The 25,359-nt window shown below is 42.1% G+C and overlaps 1 protein-coding gene across 1 annotated transcript in view; it reads right to left on the bottom strand.

The window, feature by feature from the left end:
* Positions 1 to 25,359, bottom strand: part of znf827 (zinc finger protein 827) — a 59,852-nt gene that overhangs the window by 8,505 nt on the left and 25,988 nt on the right. Inside the window, exons 5-11 of the mRNA XM_028402672.1 lie at positions 19,152 to 19,430; positions 10,256 to 10,516; positions 7,784 to 7,838; positions 7,561 to 7,661; positions 2,589 to 2,726; positions 1,217 to 1,388; positions 18 to 184 (exon numbers count right to left, since the gene is read on the bottom strand). Of these exons, the coding sequence (XP_028258473.1) occupies positions 18 to 184; positions 1,217 to 1,388; positions 2,589 to 2,726; positions 7,561 to 7,661; positions 7,784 to 7,838; positions 10,256 to 10,516; positions 19,152 to 19,430 (1,173 nt within the window). The remainder of the gene's footprint in view (positions 1 to 17; positions 185 to 1,216; positions 1,389 to 2,588; positions 2,727 to 7,560; positions 7,662 to 7,783; positions 7,839 to 10,255; positions 10,517 to 19,151; positions 19,431 to 25,359) is intronic.

The following is a 25,359-nucleotide window of genomic DNA, read 5'->3' as shown; positions in this document are numbered from 1 at the left end:
CAGGCCAACTTCTTTACCTGCATGTCCAGTACTGATGTGGTTCTTCATGTCGTTCTCCTCCATGCAGACATAGTCACAGACGCTGCAGCAGAGTGAGAACATCCACTGCTCCTTGTCCACATGGAGCGACATGTGGCTGACAAACTGGGCATTCAGCTCCGTCTGGAAACCACACACATGGCAGCTGGACAGAGAACAGAGAGGGAAAAAGAAGGGAAGATGGTGAGAATGAGAGGGGGGAGACAGTCAGCTTTAGTGTTATATTTTGCCTGCATAAATTGGTGAAAGGCATGGTGTGGATACATTCTTTTTAATGTGATAGAGATTGTTGAATGTAACATATTTCTGCAGTTTAGAAATGGTGGGATTGACCTATTTAGTAAATGTAATATTTACAGAAATCTTTTTATTTGCTTTCTTGCCAAGAGTTAGATAAGAAGACTGTGAACTAACGACTGTACGCTAAAAGTATAAAGTATTAATATGAAAACCAGAAGCAGGAGGACACAATCTGGCCGTCAGTAGTGTAAAAACTGAAGTACTGACAGATCTAAATCTCACCGACAGATCTTGTCAGCAAAGACATTCAGACTTAGAAAATTACAAGACACTTTAGACACTTTAAGACATTGTACAAATGTGCCCAAATCCTTCACTACGAAGCACCTAAGTGAACCTGGATGGAGGGCAGAGGGCTTACAGTATTTGCAGTATTAATGGATATTTTTTTTTTTGTCAGAGAATCTTTTAAAACAGCCACTCTATCTGCAAAGGAGACAAAACTGCTGTTACACCAATTTAATTCTGAAAAAAAAGAGCCATTCTGTTTTGTGTATTTTCATGCCAAACGTGGCCCGGAACCCAAAATTGGACAGCTCATAGTACATGAATTTTAGAGTTGCTAGTTGCCACTTTTTCTCCTTTGGAGAGTGCTGGACTTGCAATTTCCTCCTGCTTTCCATCGTTATGCTAAGCTAACGGTCTACTGCATGTTGCCTTTTATGCAAAAGACAGACATTAAGGCATTATCTATCTTCTCATCTGACTTTTAACAAAAAGGAATAAGCCTAAAATCATGGGAGAAAATTGACAACAGACTTACAGAATGGGAGAGAAATTAATTCAAGAAATAAGTCAGGGTTTTGTTTGCTGTCAGGCAGCAGACATGTACCCTTCAAGAAAAGAGAGTCGAGGTGTTTGGTTTTCTTATCACTACCTGTAGTAGTAAGGGCAGTTCTTGCGCTCAGCAGAGTCGGCTGTAACAGCACTGACGATCTGTTCAGCATCTGTGTTGACCAGCTTGACAGAGTGGATGGTCAGGTGTTGATTGAGGTTAGCCCTGCACTTGGCTGCGTAAGGACACAGGTGACACTTGTACTTCCTCTCTTCTGCAACAGAACACACACAGACATGAGACCCCTTGTTACTGTAAACATTACCTCAGATGATATTTCGTTAAGGTGCACACAGCCTCTGAGCCATTAAAGCAAGCTTCAACCTAATTACTTGATGCCCACCCCTGCCTGACCTCAAATGTGAATCTGATCCTGAGATAAGGAAGAAAAAGGATCAGGTGATGTCTGACAAGATCGCCTTTTCTGCATATTTCAATAGTAATATGGTATAACCATGGGGCACACATGAACATCATTTCCACTTATAAAATCAACGCAAAACATGTTTCCCTTTATCCAGAAACAAATTAACATAACAACACTTCAAGTCCTTCTAGCTTCCCACACACCAACACACACACACACACACACACACACCATTTGCCCCAAGGACATGAAGCCAGGCAACCTTTATGTCGCCGGGGAAACCAAAAAGACCATCACACTGACATATGCCCCTGCTTCTGCTCTCTGTGGTGTGGCCAAGCTGCTCACAGCCAACACTCTCAGATGGTGTGTGTGCGTGTGGTGTAGTGTGTGCACGCAAAATGTGAGAGCATGTCCAATTGTGTGGGGGCATTTGTACACAAGTCTCCATTTGTGCACTCAGTGATTTGGTCTGCTATCCCAAGTAGGTTGCATTAATTTCTAATCCGAAGTTAATTAGCTCTAAATTAAATTGTATGGGCAGGATAATCATTAATTTTTTTAAAGAGTAGGATTGTGAGAGACAGTGATGGGGTAGAATGGATCAATGAGGTGCAAAGTGGGGCCAAGTTTGAGAATGCAGCGTAATCAGGACACAGGGGAGCATACAGCTTCAGTCTGTGGAAGTCTCCCATGTCTGTGAGTGTGAGAGAAAGAGGAAGGCAATCGTAGCAGCATCGGAATTACAGCTGTGTGAGTGTGTCTGTGTGTGTGAGCACGGAGACTGTGCGAGGCATCCTTCTAGCTGGGTAATTAGACGGGCAGTTTTCCCAGTGAGACTAATCATGGTAGTAATCTCTTTAAAGAAAGGGTAATCTAGTCTAGTCAACCTTATTTACTTACTGTGGGCAGCACAAACACAAGCATACATATGCAAGCATAGTACCTAACATTCATATGATAGCAAAAAAAAATGCAAATGTACAGATGTGCAGCAGCGATGTGCTAATAAGGTCAGAGTGTGTACAGGTGCATCTTCTTATTTACCTGTGTGTAGGGACAGGTGTCTAGATAGTGTCTGCTGGCGACCAAACACTTTGCCACAGACAGGACAGGGAAAGAGCTGTTCATTTAGTCTCCACTGGGCAATCCCATTCCCCGGCTCACCGTCATCCTTTTCTGAGTCTGAAACACACACACACAGTAAACCATACTCATCATTCACTGCTGACATAAGCAGCCTCAAAAACACTTGCAGGTGGAGCTGAGGAAAGTCGTGCTGTTGTAACTCAAAGTTACACAACTTCCAGTCGATAACACACGGCTGTGATCACGTACAGACTGCTGTATTGTCTGAATTATTGGCTAACCTTATGAAATGAAATGTAAGGGGAACCAGGGTTCACAACCTTTTAACTATATGTAACCATGAGTCCACCAAGATGTCTCGGTGGCATCCATCCAGAGCACAAATAGTACTGTTTATTCTATAGTATGTCCAACACTAAGCTAACCTAGCACAAAGAGAGGACAGAAGCAGAAACAGCAACACTAGCAAGTCACTTCAACAACAAATTTTTAACATGTTAAAAATATATTTAGTTCTTTAACATGCCCTATAAAGAATGATGATACCTTCAAGTTTATGTAATAATAAATGTTCAATGATTTAGCTGATTTAAGTATCACTTAAACTTAAAAACTAGAATCATAGACTAATGTGTGAAATGTGCCACTGTTGTGTATTCCTAATTATTTACAACATTTTTTGGCACATGGAAAAGGAAAAGTAAAACTCCTTCAGCATTCAGTGAAACAGCAGAACAACTGACACACTGTGGGCTAATTGCAAACACACAGTAGTGAAACCTGTCTGCCACCATTTGACAGATGCTCCTTGTCTAGCCTGCGGGTGGGATGCAGTGAAAATGCATTCTTAATGTCAACGGCAAGCAGGAGTCCTTTTGCTCTGAAGCCTTCAGCATAACTGTACCACTGTAGATCCCTTTACTGTACAGCATGTCACCCCTCCTCTTGATCCTCCCATTAATAAAAGAAATAAAAAGACAAGACAAGAGTATTTTCAGATGGGTAGAACTTTCACAGGGAGAGGCAGAACTTCTATTTACTATCTCTATACTGTTTTAAGAGCAGGCTGCACAGGCTGGCCTTGGACAAAACTTCTGTATACAGAAGGCAAGGAAAAGGGGCAAGGATGCTTTAAATTACTCTTTTTAATGTAAAAAAAGCAACAGAAAATGCTGCTACCTCTAACTCCAACTTTGCTTACATGCAGATAGAACTCGGTGTACATAAAGATTACAGTACTGACTTTGATAGAGAACAAATGAGAATCTTGAAGCAACATGATTCACAGTTGAGGAGCAAATCTTGCTCAATGCTAAAGATTTATGATTGTATTGTTTTTAAAGTTGTTCTAAAAAACACAATCAGAGTGACTGATGATTTATCTGTGGTCTGAATACCACAATGAGGAAAAAGCAAAGAATCTTTTCTGGCATCTGGGGGCAGGTTTTGTGGCAAGTGGTAAAGAACAGATGGTGGTGTGAAAGGACATTTGCCTGCTGTACTGACTCATACAACCTGGAGCTTATTTATGTAAGTGTCTCACATATTTATTTGCCTCTGTCCTCTATATGCAAACTAGTACACTCATGTTGTGTGCATGTTTGTTTGCATTCTTTTTTACTTAACATTTTGGAAGACTCAAAGCGAGGTACAGGACATTCAGTTTGGTTCAAGTAAATACGCATCTAAGTTCATGATCCACACAGAGATTGAACTATAATGCATCATAGGAAACCACCATCTTTATGCCACCTTTTCTTGTTCATTAACAAATGGTTCAAAGCAAAGGTTTAGTGTTGGTGGCAGTGTGGCAGTGTGGCATTGTGTCGCTAGTAGCTCACACTTTCACACGGCAGTCATTTCATTGTTCGGTATCGCTGCTGCTAACTTAAAGATGTCACAACAATGCCAGCCATTTTGCCTTTCACCTTTCGCACAGCATTGCGAGGTTTAATAAACTCTGAATGAGCTGTGTGAGAGGTTTTAGATGTAATGCACATAGTTGGAACTGCATTTGATTTCACACATATTAAAACTCTATAGTGTATAATGCTTTCTAAGTGTCTAAGTTTGGGTAAAATCAGTGGGCCACAGATCATAAAAAAGCTGAGCTGCTTGCAACATTTTAACTGGAGCTAAAATAAAAAGTTAAGTGAACTAAAGAATGTTTTTGTGATTTATAATCCTGCTGAGGTGTAAAGATTGACTGTTTTCTTTGGGTTTTGGACATAAAACTCCAAAATATGGAAACATTTATGCAATTTTCTGATATTTTACAAAAAAAATAAAATAAGTGGTGCGTCCAGATCAAGTGATTTTTTTTCTGCTGCAGATGCTGTGTTGCTTTATCCCTCATGCATGTCTTTTCTGCTGCATGTCACATCACACCACTACAACAAGGGTGACTGAGGGCATGTATGTGATGCTAAAAGCATGCAAGTAGACTAGTGTAAAGTAACACCTGCCTGTAAACTTAGTAAGTAATGAGTGCACACAGAGTAAAGTCACAGAGGTGGTAAAGGTGTCATGAGACAAGACATGGAGAAACTTGAGGTAATGTGACCTGGATGATGTGCAGGTCATGAACCTTCTGACCTCTTGTGCTAGCTGGAATCTGGCTCTAATATCAGACTAGGACATTTCTCTGAACTCATTGTCACAGCCTGGCCTTTTCTATGACTCTTACACCATCATATGGGGTTTGTAGTTCAGGCTTAGAACATAAAAGTATTAACTTGTCCTGACTCACACAAGTGAGACTAGGGGGATGGCTCGGTCACACAGGGTGATGGGAAGCTGGACAGCAGGAGCTCAAGGCCACGACCCAGCAAACACACTGATGATTAAGCCAATTAGGGTGTAGTATGGGTCTTGAAGTGGTTAATAGTTTAATCGCTGCTATTAGAGCAGAAGAGAGGGACGCAAACAAGAAATGAAGGATTGAGCTAAACCCCAGACTGGAGGGAGGAGACAGCACACTCCTGAAGTCACACTGCTATCACACTCACTCCTACTCATTTATTCTTTCTCTCTGGCTTAAAGTGAGTTGCTCACACTTTTTCGACGGATCTCTGTGTGACAGTTGTCCTGCTCATGCTCCATTAGCAGCCATAATAAAGACTATTTTTGTAGTGTTACAGATAGATGTTACATCACCAGTTGTGTAGTTCATTTCTGATTTTACGTTCTATTAGTTGTAAATTCACTTGTATAAATGCAGGTACAGGTGATTTGACACTGGCAGATAATTGTGGCAGATTAAACCATGTACTGTTCATCATACACACTTCCATAGACAAATACCATCTCCAGTGCTCTTTGGTCTTTCTGCTGAAGTGGTTCTGGTGTTGGACAACCTATACACTTTTTTACCCAGCTGAAGGACATTGTTTTTTCAGGAGAGTGTGTCACTCGTAATTTGGCCTCAAAAGCTACTTGTGCGTTTCCCGGAACAGGATAAAGGCAGTGAGAATCCCTCACATGAGATTCTCCTATCAATCCTACCTTCATATGGGGGTGCTAATTGGATATATTTTGACCATTCAGAGCACAATAAGTATGCCATTTGCTATGCTCCAGTTTTGCTTCTAAATGATCTGATTCATGAGGGAAAATATTTATTTTTATCCCTTCATTTTACAACAACACTGCATTATGAAATAAAATATTTTGTGTAACCACAGGGTGATGACTGCCTAAGGTATACATTTGAGACCTAATGCAGGATAAAATGTGTAATGGCTTGTGTAGAATAGTGTTGAGAAGCGATAAGAAAATATTAACTGACCACTGACAATTGACACTCTCACACAGTCTATTTAAAGTTTGCCTTGCCACAGCTGCAGCTAGCAATGCTTACCTATGCTTGGATCGCGCAGGTGAGAAAAAAGGAAGAAGAATATGGAGACATGATAAAACAAGAGCAGACAGACACAAATGAATGAGAAGACTGTGAAAAAGGAGAAAGCAGCAGAGGCTGGCTGTACACCTTAAACACACAAGGGAAAGGGGAGAGTGGGCTGGGCGAATTAACTTTCAGGACACTCTTGACACCCAGAAGCCAATCAGATTTTCATTAACTGGCAGAGGGACAGGCGAAGCTGGCACAAGCTAATTAACCTCTGGATCTCTCACTGCCAAAGGAACATGAAGGGAAGTTCTGGGATGCCAGGGAAGAGGAAAAGAGAGGGAGAAGAGGGGATGCCCTGGGCAGAGCCTTCAGGTGGGGGGAGGTGTGTGAGAGTTCAGACAAGCCGGATGAAGCTCTGATTATGAAACAGAGAGAGGGGGTTAACCAGAGTGTGCGTGCACACAAAAAGACTATGCACAAATGTATACAGTATGTATGAACATAATGAGCAGCTCTGCATAATCAGTTCTTTCTCTGAGCTACGGTTTGAAAAACATGGAGATCTTGATGTTTGAAAGAAACTGTACTATGCATGATGCAGCCGTACTGACTGCAAGCAGTTAATTACATCCATGTTTTGTCCAACTCCAGATGACCTTTGTCTGTGCTTTTTTCTGCCTTTGTGTCAAACAATGGGGCAGTTGGTGATTACTAGTTTCTGCCCCAGTAATGACCATTTTCATTACTTATTTTAAGAACACTTGAAAATATTTATTTTCCTTTCAAATATCCTTTTTTTCTCTCCAGCTGGTTTCTTTTTCATACAGTTTAAAACCTTGACATATGAGAAACGCCATGCATGTACCTTTGCAAGGCAGGAATTAAAAAATAATAGCCGAAAAATCCCTCAATTGTCAAAATCAATAATTCAAATGGTTTAAGTGTCTAACTTTTTTGATCAAATCTTTACTATTTGTAAAGGCAAAATGTGACCAAGATAATGCCCATCTAACAACCTGCCTGCCAGCATCTCTTATTGATCTGTCCATGTTCAGTGTGTGTGTGTAACATGTGTCTCACCATGGAATGCTGCCCTGGTAGAGGAACTGGCCTCTGCGGGGGAAGTGCTCTTGGAGCGTGAGTTAAAGGGTGATTGTCTGAAGCACTCGTCCAGGAATGGACTGAAACAGAGAGACATGATAAATGATACCAACACATTACATAACCACTAAAACACCCAGATATTTATAACATAGTGGAAAAATCTAGTTTTATCCTGATCATGAACATTTTTAAGACTCACCTGTTTATTCCCACCATGTTGCTGTCTTTGTGGTTGTTGGCTTTGCTGACTTTTTCTGAAAACAGTCCACAACAAAAGTCCAATCAATATTATATAACTAATATATCTTATATAAATATACACAACATCCCTTTTTACATTTCATTGAATTCAAGTTGTCACTTGACCACAGCTCAATACCTGACATGATGACAACTAAACCATCTCCATCACAACAGAGCAACCCTTCTGCATTTATCTTACAACAGACATTTAAATATAATCACTGTCAGCCAAATTACATTTAAAACCTACAGTATATCAACATAGATGACACAATACATTGCTTGCATTTATGCAATTGATTGGTAACAAGAAGTAACCGATTACAGTCCAACACTCACTTTAAGTCTAATGTTAGTTGATACGGAAAGTTTCCTAAAACCACCTACAGATCACAGATCACTGCCTGACACAGACACCAAGATGATGCATGTGCCGGACTGCTGCATCCCTTTAAGTTTAAGCTGGGTTGGTATATTGAAGGTCTGCCATGCCAGCAGGGGTGCACTGGCCATCTGGAGCAGTGGGAGTCTCTCCAGTGGGTCTGCTGACCTGTGTGCTGCAATCTAGTCCAGCAACACTAATTTAAAGACATTTTAAAAAATATCTATGAGTTATTGCTGGCTAGTTCTAGATTAGAATTTCCAGATGGCATACGCTTGTTGTTGATGTATGGTCATACTCATGTATGCTAAATGAAGAAACAAATATGTGAGAAAAAACTTTCAACATCATGGAAACTGAGTGCAGCCTATGAGGTCAAATATACAATAATATATAAGATTAAAAATTTGACCAAACACAACTGTGTGTATTTGTCACCATCTGATCATAACCTCATTTTCCTTTTTTCGGCGTGGCACATAGAAAAAGTACTGCTCATGTTATTATAGTGAAGTGACCGTACCACATGATTGATCAATTAATCACCTGCTGAGCTGAATCAGACACTTACCAAAACCAACATTCACAATTACAATTAGGAAGGTGTGTCATATTTCAGGCAAGGTGGAGCACCTGCACAGTAAAATGCTGAAGAAAGTCCTGCAAATCAACGCTTATTATTTTAAAGCATTAATATAGTCTGCAGTGTTAATTCTTTCCTGAGATTTACAATAAATGCCAAGGCTTTTACGGTTCCTACAACTTTCAATCAATGTAAATAATTTTAAGGTGTTCCTAAGTGGTAGTGAAGCTATCAGCCACTACCTGGCCAGCTAATGTGAGCACAGATCATGGGTTTTCAGCATTCAGTAGTGAAGTGCACAATACAAAATGCCTGAGAATGGAGCCATACAATATGTGTGAGTTTCAAGGCGATATACTGAAGTGAATTTCAAAGCTGCAATCATCTCAGTGTTCAGAGCGACCTTGCTACTGATGTGTCTCTGAGGTCCTACTGCTCTGGGTAATTCATATTGATTGCTCATTGTGTGACAGCAGCCCACTATGTTCCAGTCCCCCTCACATTCAAACCCAGTTCTAAAAGGGGCGGTTGTCGCTGTTGCCAGGCTCAGCGATGGCCTGGCCTCCCTGGGTGGGCATGCTGTGTAGCCCCGCTGCCCTCTCTACCGTCCTTATCCTCTGCCCCCCCACACACACACATACACACCACAACCCACCCCCCCCCTCTACCCAAAACACCCCACTCTGTCACACTGCTCGCCAAGGACAGAGGTCTCTTTTCACGTTGCCATGGTGATGCCACACGGGAGAAATGTAAAGGGAGAAAGGGAGGGGAAGTGCAGGGGGAGAGCGTGTGCAGCCAAGTGTGCTTGAGCCGGCATGTCTGAAAACGAGTCAAGGGAGAGAGAGAGAGAATGAGAGAAAGGCAGAGAGGGAGGAGGGAAGAGGGGGCATTTGTGCAGACACCACTCCCCATGGGGCCATGTGTGAGTGTGTAAAGGTGTGCACGGAAGACTGTGTGGGAAAGAAAGATTGTCAATGTGTGAATTTGTGAATATGTGGGAGAGCAAGAAGAGGGGGAAAACGGATTTTACACAAGCTTGTTTCTCTATATGGCATTTAAGCGAAGCAATCAGAGGCTGGATAAAGCTGGGGTCACAGCCCAGGACTGCAAGCCTGACCTAACACACACACACACACACACCAGCCTTTCCTCTGGGGGCCAATGGATACACATCAAAGCTCTGTCTCAATCTAGCAATACAAACAGCTGTCTGCGGCTTCAATGTCACTTTCATGGCCATACAGGTAAAAAGCAGGATGTCATTACATGTCATATATCCTTGACTTTACTACAGAGCCACCAGAGGGTGGAAATGGAAACATGTAGGTTTTATAGTCAAGCATCACAAACTGTCCAAGGTTTACACTGCTGTGGTGCTATGCTCTCTCTCTCTCTCTCTCTCTGTGGATTTGCTGTTGCTCAGAAAACAGTGAGTGTACAAGTGTCTGCAAAGAACATACCTGACAATTTGAACAATAGTTCAGAGGCCATCTTGACCGATATGTCTTGGGAGAAGAGATCTTTCTGGGGGCAGGCCAATGTCTCAGGGAGGTTACTCATTGGCTCACTCTTCTCACTCGCCCCTAAAGTGCTGAAGGCCAGCAGGTGAGAGGCAGGTGGGGTGAGTTCTGCTGGGGGCGGGTCCACCTCCATGGGCTCTGCCTTTACTTTCACCTTCTGGAACTGGACATCTTTGTTGTTCTGTTCTGTTTTGTTCTGTTCTGCAGAAACAAAGGGCAATTACTGATTAGAGCTTCAACCAATAAACACTATTTAACATTAACAACACAGACAATTCTCTGTGCTTAGAAAAAGAAACCTGTAACATATTCAACTATAATGTAGGGATCTTCACTTTGACATAAGAGCTGAAACACAATACACAAGTTAAAATTAAAGTGATGATTTTAGTTAGGACACATTACTGAGTTTCATGTCTGGGATATGTTGTTGTAGCTGTTCCATCAAAACAATGTCCTCTCTCATCTTTTCAGATGCTTTTATTTGAATTTATTTATGAGGCCCAGAGAAGTAAAGCTCCACAATATTTTCCAAGAGGAACCAAGTCCCTACGTGATACAAGTTCATGCAAATTTCTTTGTTACTTCATCAGTTATCGCACTCTTGTCTCTCCCCTCAAATGTTATACTTATTGATACAACTATTCCTGCTTCACCTTAAAAGGATCACTCACTTCCAAGTGAAAGGTATGTAATAAAATACATTACTGCAGCACAAATCATAAACATTTAAACAAATCAAAAACAGGACGTGATGTCACTGGATTAAAATAACTCAATTTAACAAGATTTGTTATGTATTAACTGAACTTCACAGGAGTATGTTTTTCATGTCATGCCCACACAAAAATAAATGCAGGACAGGTCTCACTGTACTGAATTATATATCAATGCCTCATATTTTCTATGTCTGTTGTCATGTTTACCAAAACACAAATGATTGCCAACATATTCAATAAGTACATATATGTGCATTATGATGGCTAAATGGAGGGGGGTGAAATGTTGTAAGCACCGTCTCCCATATCAATATGACTTTACCAAGGATTAAACACACATAGGAGGGCTTAGTATGATGCGTTTTTCTCTCAAATTACCTGTCAGAAGTGCTTATTCTGTACATATTAAATCAGTTTTTTTAAATCCCACACTTGTCTCCAATAATACGGTAATTTACTTTAGGACATGATAATATATACCCTGACACACTAGACACATTAAATAAGACAACATATTTCTTTGCATTCCCAAATCTTTAAAACATGAGCATTAAAAATAATTAAGGCATACATTGTACATGCTTTTTAATGGAATTACGGCTACAATGGGGAAATCCCCATAACAGCCAAAACATGAGCTAAAGCCGAGCTGAGCCTGTTAGCATCTAGCCCTGTGATTATTAGGGCAAGAGGGCGCAGAGAGGTCACACTGAGGCTTGGGGAGGGCTCCAGCAGCTCATGTAGGTGCACAGAGGCAAACGGGAAGGACAGTAAAACGCTTCAAATTCATGTATGAATTTTTCATAATGAGAGAGGTAGGTATTTTTCCTTTTTCAGCACACTAACAGGTGAAAACAGATTCATTTCTATTACAAGTTAAAACAGTGAGCGAGCTAAAAATAGTGCAGGGAGATGGCTGCTGTTAGGGATGTCCCAAACCAATCTGACTCTTCTCTGTGTGGATATTAAATAAAAGACCATAGTCTGCCATAAAATATATTGGAACCTTTTAAAAGGGACTGTTATGTAAGATTTATTTTCATAATGCAAAGCTACTTCATTGTCAAAAATTGGTTCTCTAGATGGCTATATTTATCACCTTAAACGTAGGTCTGTGTTACTGTTCAAAAATTACAAACTAGATCTAAGGTACAATAACTGGGACATCCTTTAGCATCTGTATTTCCAAGTGAGCTGATCTTTGACCAGGCCGATGGCAGGAGGCAGTGTCTCAGTGTGATGACAAACAGAAGCAAGACAAAGCAGTGGGGTTGATACAGCGCTGCTGACATGGCGACTCAGCACAATTATGGGATATATGAATTTGGCAGGGCATCAGGAGCAGTGGGAGGGGTGGTGGGCTTGAAGAAAGAGGAGGGAGTGAGATAGAAGGCGGTAACCCCATGCTGACCCTGCCCCTCCCCTTACATTATGTACTTGTCTGCTCAAACAAGGCCACCATGAGGCAAAAAGGCTGGGCATACAGTAAAATATTTGCATGTATGTACTGAATCAGCTTGTTTGTGAATACAACTGCATTTATGTGGATGAATTTACATGCAACCGCTACCCCCCTTGCCTCCTCCCTGAGGTCCAGGTGTCGGGTTTATTGGTAGTAGCCAGCATGTGGGGGGACACTGACAACCATCAGCCCCACTAATCCCTTAATCAGGTGGCTAGAGTTGGCCAAGAGTAACCTAGGAGAGGCTGATGGAGAAGCAGCACAGAGGATGAGGAGGAGGAGGGAGGGAGGGAGGGAGGAAGAGAGAGAGAGAGAGAGAGAGAGAGAGAGAGGAGGGCGGAGGGGGTAGGGGGCACTGCACTGTACGGGTCAACCAAGGGACACACAAGCTTCCATCATTGGATCACCACCCTAACGACAGAGGCTGAGTGAACTGCTGTGCCACAAAAAAAAAAAAAAAAAAAACACAAAAACACATCCGTGTGGATCCCGTGTGCACTAGAGCTAGAGCTTCTGGTACTGCAATAAACATACTTACAACACAAAAAGATATTAAACAGAGAAAACATTTGTTCGTAAACACGCTAAGAACATCACATCATAGCAGATGAAAAGTCTACCTGTCACAAAATAAAAAATGAAAATATGGCTTTACTCCCACACTGATAATAGCTGTGGCTTTTTGTCTAGGGTCATGACCTAATGTTCTGAAGCCATAAAAAGCAGCCCTCAGTCTGCCTGAATCCAGCTTGTGTGTGTCTACGTGTCATACCCTCTAGTGCAGAAGCCTCCTCTGTGATACAGCAGCTGCCATTAGGCCACAGAATCAGGTCTGGAAAAATGTCTCAGCATACATGTGTACAATAGAGCTTGTGCCCTTTCTTAATAGATATCATAGCTTTCCTTTAACGTCAACATTGTTCCAATTTTCCTTAAATTTACTTAAAAATACGTAACTCTAGAAACAAAAATAACAATTGGTATTTCATGGTAAACACTATGCAAGAAACATCTCCAGGATGCACTCATCTGTAAGAACAATATTAAAAAGTGAAAACTGACTTCCAAAGTACTATTACATTACAAAAAATCTAATATCCATCCCGCAGCAAAAAGCAGAAGATTCACTACAGAGTTTGGCTGGCTTTTATCAACAACATCACATTTTATACTGGCAGGTTTAAAGGAGACGACAGCACAGTCTAATGTACAAACCTGTTGGGGCGAAGCTGGGGTGCTGTGTAATAAAAAGAAAACAAAATGAATGAACTGCAAATCATTTAAACCTTTTATGAAACTGAAAAAGCAACAACAAAGTGTATTACAATATATGTATATGGCTTTAGAGAAACACAGCTTCCATCCAAGAAACATCTGGGTTTATCTAATCTATCTGCACTCTAGAACCCTGAAAATATATTGAAAAATAGGAGGGCCAAACAATTGTGCAGCTAATGTCAAGCAGGTACGGAGAAATGTTTTATTTTTTTCACTTCTTCACTTCGTTCTTGTAAGTTACCCTCTCCTTGTTTTTTCCCCAGAGGTTATAAGAGTGATTTGCTTTACTTAACAGGTGTAACAAACACACTTCTTTACGTTTGTTTAAATAAACAGTAATCATATAGTGTTATTTGTGATTAGTCTCAGTACTTTATGTCCCTGCAATATTGATCTCTCTGGTCTAAGTAGATTAAAACTTTTGCTCAAAGAGAGAGAGACTGATCAACCACAGATGCAAATGAAAGCTCATATCAGCTCCATTAGGAAGGTAATCCATTGAGTGCCCTTTTATCATGTGCAACAATGTGATCTGTATGCCTTGTTACTATAAATGCACTAGACATATCGTGCTCGCTTACACAGCAATTTTTGAGCTGGACTGAAAGTGACTACAGTTTGTGTGATGTTCTGTTTTTAGTGATAAACTTTGACCTCAGGTGTCTACTTGAATCTGTGTGGACCTGACAGCCTGTTTTACTGAGAATATACAGTAGTAGGGTACACACCAAGCACAGAATTGTAATTACATTTAAAAAATAAAAACAACCTCTGACCATTAGTAGTTGAATGCACACAAAGTCAATCGTGCACCTCTTTGATGCATCGAAAGCAAGAAAAACTTGGACTGACAGACAGAAGAAGGGTGAAGTGAGAGAAAAAAATTGTCAAACAGTGCCAGGAAAAGAACACCCGAGGGTAAGAAGGGAAGAAGAAAGCGGAATGGGGAGAAGGAACTGGGGGAGGACAGAAGGATGAGGAATGGCTTGAGCCTAAATGACAACCTCTCCACCTCCCCCTCTTCCCCGTTATCCTAGTCTCTCCTATTCTCTGCTCTGTTATTCCACATCTCTCTATCCCTGCCCCCATCCCTCGCTCTCTCAATCTCTCTATTCTCCTGCTCTCTATCCGACCTGCTCAGACAGGGGTGAAGAGTTCAGGCGCTTCAAAGGCTGCAGTGTGGAGACTGCATGTCATGTGGGAGCCACAGCAGCCTTGCCTGCAGACTTCACAGACAGCTGCTGCTACAATTGATCCTCGACCAGCTAGTGCTCAGTAGTTCAGCTTTCTAACAGTAGCATAACTGCAGATACATCTGACTCTGGAGCTGTGTGTTTGATAAACAGCCCATCAGGAGCCATTTCTGGTTTCTGATGGGCTGTGATCCTAGACAAAAATATTTGGTACAAGCCTGTTAATCTAAGCCTGCGAAAGCATTATCATATAAAGGTTATGGCAAAGAGGTGGCAGGTAATTTCCTCTGTTATTCTTTGAGTCCCCTCTGCATAGAAAACTAAGTATTTAGGCAGTAAATGCATACAGCAAGGCGCAAATAAATCAACTCATTATTTCTGTGAATAGAACTATAGGAAGTGATGGGAGCCAGTTAGACAGAATATAGAGGTGGGGAGGGTAAGAGTAGCAGAGGTCAGCGAGCGGCCACACGGAGGGGGCATGGTGAGGACACACTGTAGAGCTTAATATAAGGTAATGCTGTACAGTAATGCCAGTGTTGCAATTTAGATTGGTAAAGTTGTCAGACAGCATGCTGTGATAAGCTAAAATGAGTAAACAGGAAATTCTTTTATGTGTGAGTAATAATTTATTTACTTTCTATTTGAAAGGAAAATGGCTACAAATGTTTCTAATAAAAAAAATGTATGTTGCATTTTAGGTTTTTCTTGAGGACAGGTGGTCACATCATTCTGTAGTCCAGACCAATCAAAGTACTACAGTATGGTCAACCACTGATGTCTGAAATTTGCGTCTGAGATGCAAAAGAGTAACCTAAATTACATGAATATTAATCACAACTACACAGATGCTAATCTGTTAATAAACCCAGATTGGAGTCCTAAAAATGTTAAGGGATTAAAAGCAGGCGTGCACGCAAGAAAAACCAGAAAAAGACATCTTTAATCTCTTAAGAGTGTTGCATGTAAGAGTTGTCAAATATTTCTGAACACCTACACATTATTTTTCAGGGGCATTTTAACTACCGGTAATGTATTTCACAGCAATATGGAGCATGACTGCAAAAAGCTTTCCATTTCAGGAACAAAATCTGTACCTTTCTACAGAAAAGTTTAAATGTGATGAAGATGAAACTGTCAGTACATCCCGTCAACAAAAACAATACTCAAGGTCCACTTTAAAAGCACATCGTACCGTGTCAGTCAGCTGGCTCACTACAGTTTGGACAATCTGTCAAATCTATTCCTGAGAAAAACAGGTGCTGTTAATTATCAGTCCCTCAGACTTGGTCACTGCTACAAGAACTGCCATTGTTGCTGGAAATTAACATCCACTTTCCAGCTTCTTGTCACATTTAGCTAATTGGATAGCTACACAAACAAAACCAAAACATTACACATTGATTTAAATAAAATCATGGGCATCCATTATCACCCCAGCTGATGAACCAAAGCAGGGATAAACACTGGTTATTAGTAAAACTACAATTAAATAATAACCAGATAAGGTTATCTGGTTATTATTTTAAGTAACACCGTTTCTGCTGAATAAGTGCATAGCACTGCTGTCAGTTTTTGCTGGTTAGTGGTCAAAAATGCTTAATGCAACTTTTATTGGAAAGGTAATGAGCACTGTAGAGTGGAGAGAGCCTGTAAAATGTCCGCAGAGAGGGAAGGCCTGTTCCTTAGGAATAAGAAATGAGTTAAGTGAGTACAAAGTGTGATTTCACACCTATGGTGAGGGTGGCTGGATAGTGAGTGGGTGGCACGGCTGTTACCCACACGATGCCAGTCTGCTAGGGCACCACCTAAGGGCCCTACAACCCCCCCACCACACCCCAGCTCACTCACCCCACCCCACACACACCCTCTCCCTTCCTGTGACGCCATGTTCCCCTTGCCCTGCAACACCAGTGCCCATCTGCTAGGACACGTTAGCCGCTGGCGCCAGGGACTATTTAGCCTGGCGTAATTAGCCCCCAGACACCAGCAGCCTGGTTTTAAACAGATGTGGGGGAGGTAGTGCTAGCAAGGCGACTCAACACAACCAACAAATGTTTGATAAAAAAAAAGAGAGGAGAGGGGGAGAGAGGAGAGAAGAAGAAGTGACCTAGTTAAAGGGATGATGCAAATCATGTTACAGCACAATGGACAGTAATGATGACGACCCCACTTGCTCTGACTGCCCGATGCCATGGTTGAGGAAGGATGAGCAGTAGAAATTTAATTAGGCTATGTCCATTTGCTGTATAGACAAATATGAATGAGGAAATAAACACTTCAACACACAGACAGGGGTGAATTGAAGAAGGAAAAATGCTTAGCCTGAACTCCTAATGTGTTTTCTATACTGGGTTATTGTGTTCTGTGGCTGACCTTTAACAGGGGACAGAGAGAGGTTATGGTGCAGATGCCCTTGAACCTCTTGACCATAATCACACGTGACTGTAACAGCAATGACCTTTCCCTGGTTCTCTCCTGTGCTGCTCACCGTCTTTTTTTTCCCTCCCTTCCCCCCTCCCCCTCCCAGGGTCATTTGAGGGTCCAGACTCTTGTCAAGGCTGTCACTCTAGACAGCCCTCTCCATCTACCGCCCCCACTGTTGCTATGGCAATGGATGGCACTGCGCTCTGAGGACTGTGTGAGGGGGCAGAGGGAGCCAGTGGACAGATGAACGCTGCAGCATCTTTCCCTAACCTAGGTCAACCTTGCAGAACTAGTGTAAGTAATGGGAGGGGATAAATGTTGGCCATGCTGCTTAAGGACCAAATAGACTGGCTGGGTAACATTAGTGCAGGGATTGGGAAAAAATATATATATATATATATAAAAAGAAGGAGGGAGAGCAATGATGAAACAAAGAACATAGGTACAGACAGTACAGTGAAGGAATGATTTGCTGCCCACATCCTTTTCTCTCCACTTACGTTACATTTTACAAGACAAAATCATGTCATCTCTGTCTTCCCCAAACACACACACACACATACGCTCACACAAGGCCACAGGCGCACACACAGGGAAACGTGACCTGGGGGCAGGCAGTGGAGCAGCACACGTGTAGTACCACAGAGCTCCCAGCCAGCATGAGTCACTCTGAACACCAGTCAACCCAGAGAGAACAATGGCAACCGGTGTGTGAGGTGTCTGTCAAGTGCGCACGCATTGGCACAGGATGAAGAGCAGCGTATGGAGGAACACCCCACTGCGCCACCATCAGACTGCCACTTGCTTTGGGCTTTTTTTCATGCTGTAAATGCATATTTGTAACAGTGTGTTATTATGTATATTTCAGGCTACATGGTTCCGAAATCCAAATCAGTAATTTTGCTGTAGCTCTAGGGGCCTGCAATAATATGTGTTAATTTGAAAGAATGTGCTGTATATAGTATGCACATTCTGTTTACCCCATAGACATTAAAGCTATGCAAGTTGGTGCATACTGATGCACACTTCAGCCTATTTCATTCTTGACTGCCTGAGAGAGACACACTCCAACAACCCACAGCGGACAAACACCTGTCCATAACACACTTGAACTACACTGGTGCTAAGTTAAAATAAGCACATGCTTTAAAACCCTTTTCAGCAGTGATACAAACTTTATAATAACAGTATGACAAAGTTTGAGTCTCTGGCCATCATTCCGTTTGCTGAGCACAAACAAGAAACTTTGACAAGCACAAGCTTCGATTTGACAAGTAACATCAGTGAATTACACAAAATAAAAACTTCACCTGCAGCTGTAAAAATAACCTAATGCAGAGATGAGCATGAAAAACAATTCCAGACAAGTAACACAAATATCGGAGGGTACAAAGGCTTTCCTTTCTGTCTATAGAAAAATACTATTTTACCGCATATGTTTTTTCCCCACACAGTTACATTTTGCTCACCTCTGAGAAGCCCTCAATTTTAGTTTGGTGAGGTGTGCTGTGGTAGAAAAACAACAGAACCTTTGAAGGTTGATCAGTGTCATAACCTTTGACCCACAGCTAACCTCCAGAGCTGATCTAAAACTCAAACAGCCAAGTGGTATAGCAAATATCTATTTCAGTGTGTGTGAACAGTTCTTTCCTAGTGATGACCGTTTCTATACATATTTAAGTACACAAACAGTATTTGCATCTACAATTTCGAGATTAAATATAGATTTGCATGTTTAGATACGTACACACCCCTACCTGAAAGCTTAATCAGCAGCTCAGAGGCCACTTTCACATTGATATCCTGGTTCAGCAAGCTGTTCTTAGCCATGGGGCTTCCTTCCCTTGGTTTCAGTGGCCCTGGGCGCTCTGAGGTTGTAGTAGCCCCCGTCGACACATCCTGGCTAAAGGTTGCAGGATAGGTTGACTGAACCTGGTTCTGGGACTGGGAAGATGGTCTGGGGCTTGGTGCCTCCTCCACTTTGGGCTCCTCCTTGAGGTGGAACGGAGACTTGAGTGTCTCCCTCTGATTGGCCGCTGTGGACATCAAAATGAGAGAAAAATTAAAACAGATGATAACCAAACATCTGAGACGTTCAACTATACATAGAGCATACACACACTGCACCAAGCAGCACACATGTGAATGGTAGTTAAATAACATTGGTCCATAGTCGATTTTAGCAGTCCTATTGCAGCTACTGAGTCAATACAGACAATCCTACTTTCTCTTAAAAGTATCCAAAACAAATTCTCTATCCCTCTTGCTCCTTTGTTTGCCTTTCACACAAACCTCCCCCACCTCCACTCCTTTCTGGTCACTTTATTCTCTGTACTATTAAAGTTAAAGTCTAGTTTCCTACTCTGTTCTTGCTTCGGACATCGTCTGAGTCTTCTTTAGATGTAGGGACATGAAATAAATCCAGCAGTTCTCTAGTGCACTACAGCAATCAGCAGAAGCCTTATCTGCCATCTCTGCAGTGTGTGTAGCCTAGGTTAGGGAGTGAACTGTCACATGGATCCCTCTGCTCTAAAGTCATCTTCAAGAGAAACTGGGCCACATCTAATCCGCCTTAGATGAATAATTAATAATTAGACATGGAGCAACTTCCGATAGCCGCCAAGAAAAGAACAGCAGGGCAAGCGCCTCTCTTTGTGTGTCTCAGCACGTTCCTTTACTCTGTGTGCTAAAGTGAAGGTTTACACTTGCTCTAGTTTACACTATTGTTAAGATATAAAATGGCTTTAAAATAATGAGGAATATGGTGTAAAATGAGTTGTATTTGTCTGTACTCCACTTGGTATCGGTTTTATTCTGTGCTATGGGAAGAAAGGGTTAAACACTTTTGTCCACTAATGTAACCTCAATAACTACACCACGCTACTAGCTTGTAAAGATGAACATTTTGGTGTGGTTGTTAACACAATACGCGGCATTATGATTTAGAATAACATTTTTGAACTTATTAAGACTAATTATATGGTAATCACCTGCTGTAGGAGGAAGTGAGAATGACTGTGTGTGTTTTTAGAACCTCACGTTGCCTTGGTCTTGTTAAAACTCCAAATAGATTAGCCAACATGAATCCTACGGTATCTGCTACTGTGCTGTTTAATTTGGGACTAATTCAAATGTGAGTCAAGAAGCAGAGTCCTGTTGCCATGGTGAAGTTAAAAAGGCAGGCCATTGCATATAATACTGATAACCGAATATGTCAAAGGTTTCTTTCTGTACTTCTATATTTATCTTTGTTAATTGCAAAATAATATTCACACCTTAGTTTTTACCCTCAGAGCACAATACATGTGTAATATGTTGTCTTCTAAAAGTAGACTAAGTTTAAATAAATCCATTTGGTTGTGCATTACAACAGAAATCAGACTGAGGAAATGCAGGGGAACAGCGTAGATGATAAAAGAAGAGCTGACCAACAGATCAGCCAGTAACATTATTAGCCAAAATATTGCAGAAAAATGTAGGAATGTAAGGAATTAAGTTAAATTTACTATAATAACTGGATTGCAGCATCCCACTTATTTCGACTATTTCAATATTGTTACACAATATTCAAAACTACATCTATCAGACTTTAGCAGATTGGACTTGATTCCCCTCAAAAATAACAGCAGAAAGCCACAACTGACCAGACAGAATCGAGTATTAAAAACGGCTCTTTAATAAGTGTAAGTATGTATCGAATATCAGAAGATGTAATTATATTCTCACTAAAATTGGTATAGACCAAAAATCAAATCTAGCATCGGGCTTCTAATTACTAGTTCATCCCTTAAAATATTTATTAGTAGCAAGTGAAAAAAAAGAATTCATGATCTAAATGCTAATGTTTGACTATGGCACCAACAATCTACTGACACAACCCTTGACACTTGTACAGTTTGAAACACTCTAGCATGTCCACTCAATCTGCCTCACACACAGACACACACACACACAGGGCATGGATATAAGAGAGGCTATCACTCTTGGGCAGACTGCTGTCCAGTCTCCTCTGGCCCCAGCAGAGATCTGCTCCACTCCTCACCCTACCATCTCACCTAACATCTCAAACCGCCACGGGCCTGCCGCCCCCTGCCCACATCATCAATCTGTGCCGGCTCTGGCCCCTCTGATTAATGATGATCTATGCCGGAGGGATAGAGGGCTCAGGGACAGGGTATACAGGGCAGGAAAAGGGGACAGGTGTTGGTGTTCTGACCACCCGTGTGATGCCATGATGCCACAGTGCCACGCCATGGCAGGCTGGGGCTGCAGTTCAAGAGGGCGAGAAGGGAGAGGTTGAATGGTAGAGGAGATGATTGGGGGAGGGGAGTGACAGTGACCTTCAAGTTCAGGGCCAGTGGCGCAGGGTCGCACACGGCACCAGCTGGAAATGTCACACTGTCAGATGTCAGCGGGCAGGCTAAGTATAACCTGGTCAGCACCTGGAAGGACGTCCTCTAATTAGAAGCGTGTTGGGCCATGTTGGATCAGACAGCGACAGCACACTTGGTCACTGCCTTACAAACACACATAAAAGTACAGCATCGCATTTTGCCATGCAGACTTGCACATTTTTACATGTATGGTCACAGAGAAATCTTTACTCATGGCCACATCTAACAGTACACATTGTGTCATAGAGCACACACTTGCTGAGCTGCACATTAACCAGGGACAAATACATACTCAACATACACTTAGATTCTCTAATTCCTCTCCTCTGTGGCCTTGCAAGAACAAAAACAACTCCAGGATGTGCACTCACATACAAAGTCACACCACTCCGATGACCTTTTGGGTTGTCGCTATAAATAGAGCGTATTTCCACTCAGAATCTATGTTACAGAGTCCAATGAATTATTTAGTACCCTAATCCATTGGGCAAGTTTTTTTATTCCTCCATGCTGATGGCTTGAGAACAAAAAGACAGAGCACAGCACCAACAAGAACAATGCAGCCAACAACACCAAGCTTACACTTTGGCCTTTTGTCTGTCAAAAGTTTCACAATCACACCAGCAACATGAGCATGCAGTCTCTGGCAGATCATTTTGTGAAGTGAACACAGATCTGCAGAGGAGATGGGCATCTCTGGGTGACTGGGCTTCTCTTCTGCAAGCTTTCTGCCTTTCTGAGTATGTACCCGAGCCAGTGTCAGCTCCCTGTGCATCATACTGTTAAGGCTGGTTCTAGCTCAGGTTTGACGATGCTATCAGTTTGTCTCCATGTTATCACACCCTTCTGACACCTGCCACCAACGCTACTTCCATCGGCATTCTCTTGCCTGTGCCCCCACCCCACTCGCCACACTTCTCTCTTGCGCCTCATCCGTCTCACTGCCAGGCGCTTGTCCACTCCACCTCACCTCTCGCTCCGTGGCCAGGGCTGCCGTCAAATAACTTCATTAGCTTTCCACCTCTGTCACGCCGGCCTGCTCCCCCTCTGACAATTGGCTGCTGTTTTCTCCCGGAGAAAAAAAAGAAAGCACAGGGCTACGTGGGGCAGGTTGAGAACCCAACAATAGCTGACAGTGTGCTAGACACCGGACAGCGATACTGATGGCTGCAGTGGGGATGTATGGACCAGAGGTCACACACAAAAGGGCTGCCTGTATCTGCTTGTGCAGAGGAAAGCAAGGGACACATCAGATTAAATTTAGATGTTCACAAAACAGGCAAAACTAAAGACACGATATAGCAAAAAAAGGCTGTGTCAAAAAAGACCTCACAGTACTTTAACTATTAAACATTAAATAAAAAAACCCAGTGTTTGGATTAAATACAAAAATAATTTATACAAGTATGTCATAAAAGTGCTGGAAGAAAAGGGTTGATGTAAATACTTCCTGAATTTTCATCTATGGTGTTAAAATGCTGCCAATGCATCACGCTGTTGTGAAGAGTTGCATGCAAGATACTCTCCTAGGAAAAAGATAAATAAGACAACTGCAGAAGCATCATGACAGATGCAACACCTCCCACAACCCCCTGCATGCCAATTATTCACACCCAGCCAGGGTCAAGCTCGTTGTGCCTGTGTCACCGCAGCGGGGGGTGGGGAGTTGGTGTTTGGAGGATGTGCAGTGCCCACTGTCATTATTAAATCAGGGTCCACTGGGCACAGGGTAGGGGCTGTGCATTTCAAAGTGCCTCAGTGGCTTTCATCTCTGAATCAAAATGTGGATCACACTGGATAGCTAACGGTTGTGTCAGCGTGCAAGGATAAAAATCAAAGGGTATCAGTATAACACTCAATGGAAAGCAGGGCAGCCCAAAAAACTGATATGCTTATTATGTCAGAGGTCAGGAAGAGTTCACTGGCTTTTTATGCCTGGGGAACTCAATGCAACTCCCTCTTTGCCTCTTACTCCCTCTTCCTAACTTGCTGTCATTTTATCTGTCTCTTATTTTTTTTCCTTCCCTCTGCAGCTTTTTATATGTCTCCCCCCTTTCTCGTAGGCCTGGTGGGATTGAAGCACTGAGACAGCAGTGAAAAAGCAGGAGGGATGAGCTACTCGTGTACACACTCAATCTGGGTTGGCAGGGAGGTCAAAAGAAATAGAGTCTAGAGGTCCCAGGAGGAACTTCCTCACCTCTCCCTCCCTGGCTGCTCCGTGGCATGGGTAAGTCTCAGAAAGATCTGAGCCCGCTTCTTCTCAGTTTCATAACCTTCGTACTTTAACTCCACCCCCAACAAAGGGAGATCTTTGTGATCAAAGAAGTGGTATTCATTAAAACCCATCATCAGGCATTAAAGTTCAACATGCTCTCATCCTGTCTCTTTGTATCCTCCCTCAGTCACCTTGAATGATGCCCTGACAAAGATGTCCGCCACTTGACACTGCACTGACATTGCAAGGAGCCATCTTGGCTCCTCTGGGAGTTGCCTGGGCTTGATTGTGCAGTCTGGGAGCGAAGTGCGATTGGCACCCAGGGGGCATCCATGTGGAGCCGGGGCGTGCGAGATCGAGGGGGAGTTAACTAAGCCGGCCCAGTCCCTGTGCATCCTGGTGGGGTCACAGGATGGCGCTGAGGGCGCTAATCATTTCAAATTATGAATTCCTTTTTAATTATGAATTATGCATAAATTTTTAATTAATCTAATGTTCCCAGGGTTTTTTCCTCCCATCCTCGCTCAAGATCTCAATCTAATTACACAGCATTAAGTGGAAGAGTGGCAGTCATAGCCTCGACCCTGGCGCACAACCTCGGTCAACCTTTTTCCATCAATCTTGCCACTGTCTCCAAGCTCATCCTTCTGAAATTTTGCAACATGGTGAAATTATCTAAACAGCCTGGACCTCATAGACTTTAGAACAACATGTTTGTCACGTTTGTTTAGTTTGTTAAAAATTGCAGTATCATAAGGTTATAAAAAAAAATCTTGTCACCTTGCAACTTTCCTTGTCACCTTTCACACAAAATACTGTACGTGGATAGTAACTTGAGTTTCAGCAACATAAACAATAAAAGTGACTATAAGACAACTTCTGTCTAGGCCCAAATCATTTAGTCCCCAAGTATTTAGTTAATAATCAGGGGGCAGCACTATAGAGTGAAGGTGTACTACTGGGCAGCTATTAAAATATTTTGTTTTTACAAAATGTGTAAAAGAGGACAAAGTATGAGCATATACTCATCGAGTAAAACAATCAGAAAATGAATATCATTTGTGTACTGTGAAGACTCATTTAAGGGGAGAAAATCTAAAAATGAAGATTCATGTGAACATACTGTGAGTAGTCCGATTTTCCCTGATGGCAAACATTGTGGCTGAAAGCTGCAGCTGCTTAAACTGGAATGTAAGACTGGCATTTAAACAAAGTTAAGTTAGGCTTTCTATGTTAAAAAGGCCAGTTTTACAGCATTGTACAGGGGTGTAAGTAAGAGTACAAGTGCTTTGAGTGAAAGGTGGGTGCTACAGTAGCTCACACCAACCCCCAAGTTTTCCTAAATTATTGCACATT

Source organism: Parambassis ranga, chromosome 1 (assembly GCF_900634625.1).
Source record: "Parambassis ranga chromosome 1, fParRan2.1, whole genome shotgun sequence".
Classification (NCBI taxonomy): domain Eukaryota; kingdom Metazoa; phylum Chordata; class Actinopteri; family Ambassidae; genus Parambassis; species Parambassis ranga.
Note: the sequence above shows the minus strand (reverse complement) of the source record. Positions and strands in the feature narration are given on the sequence as shown.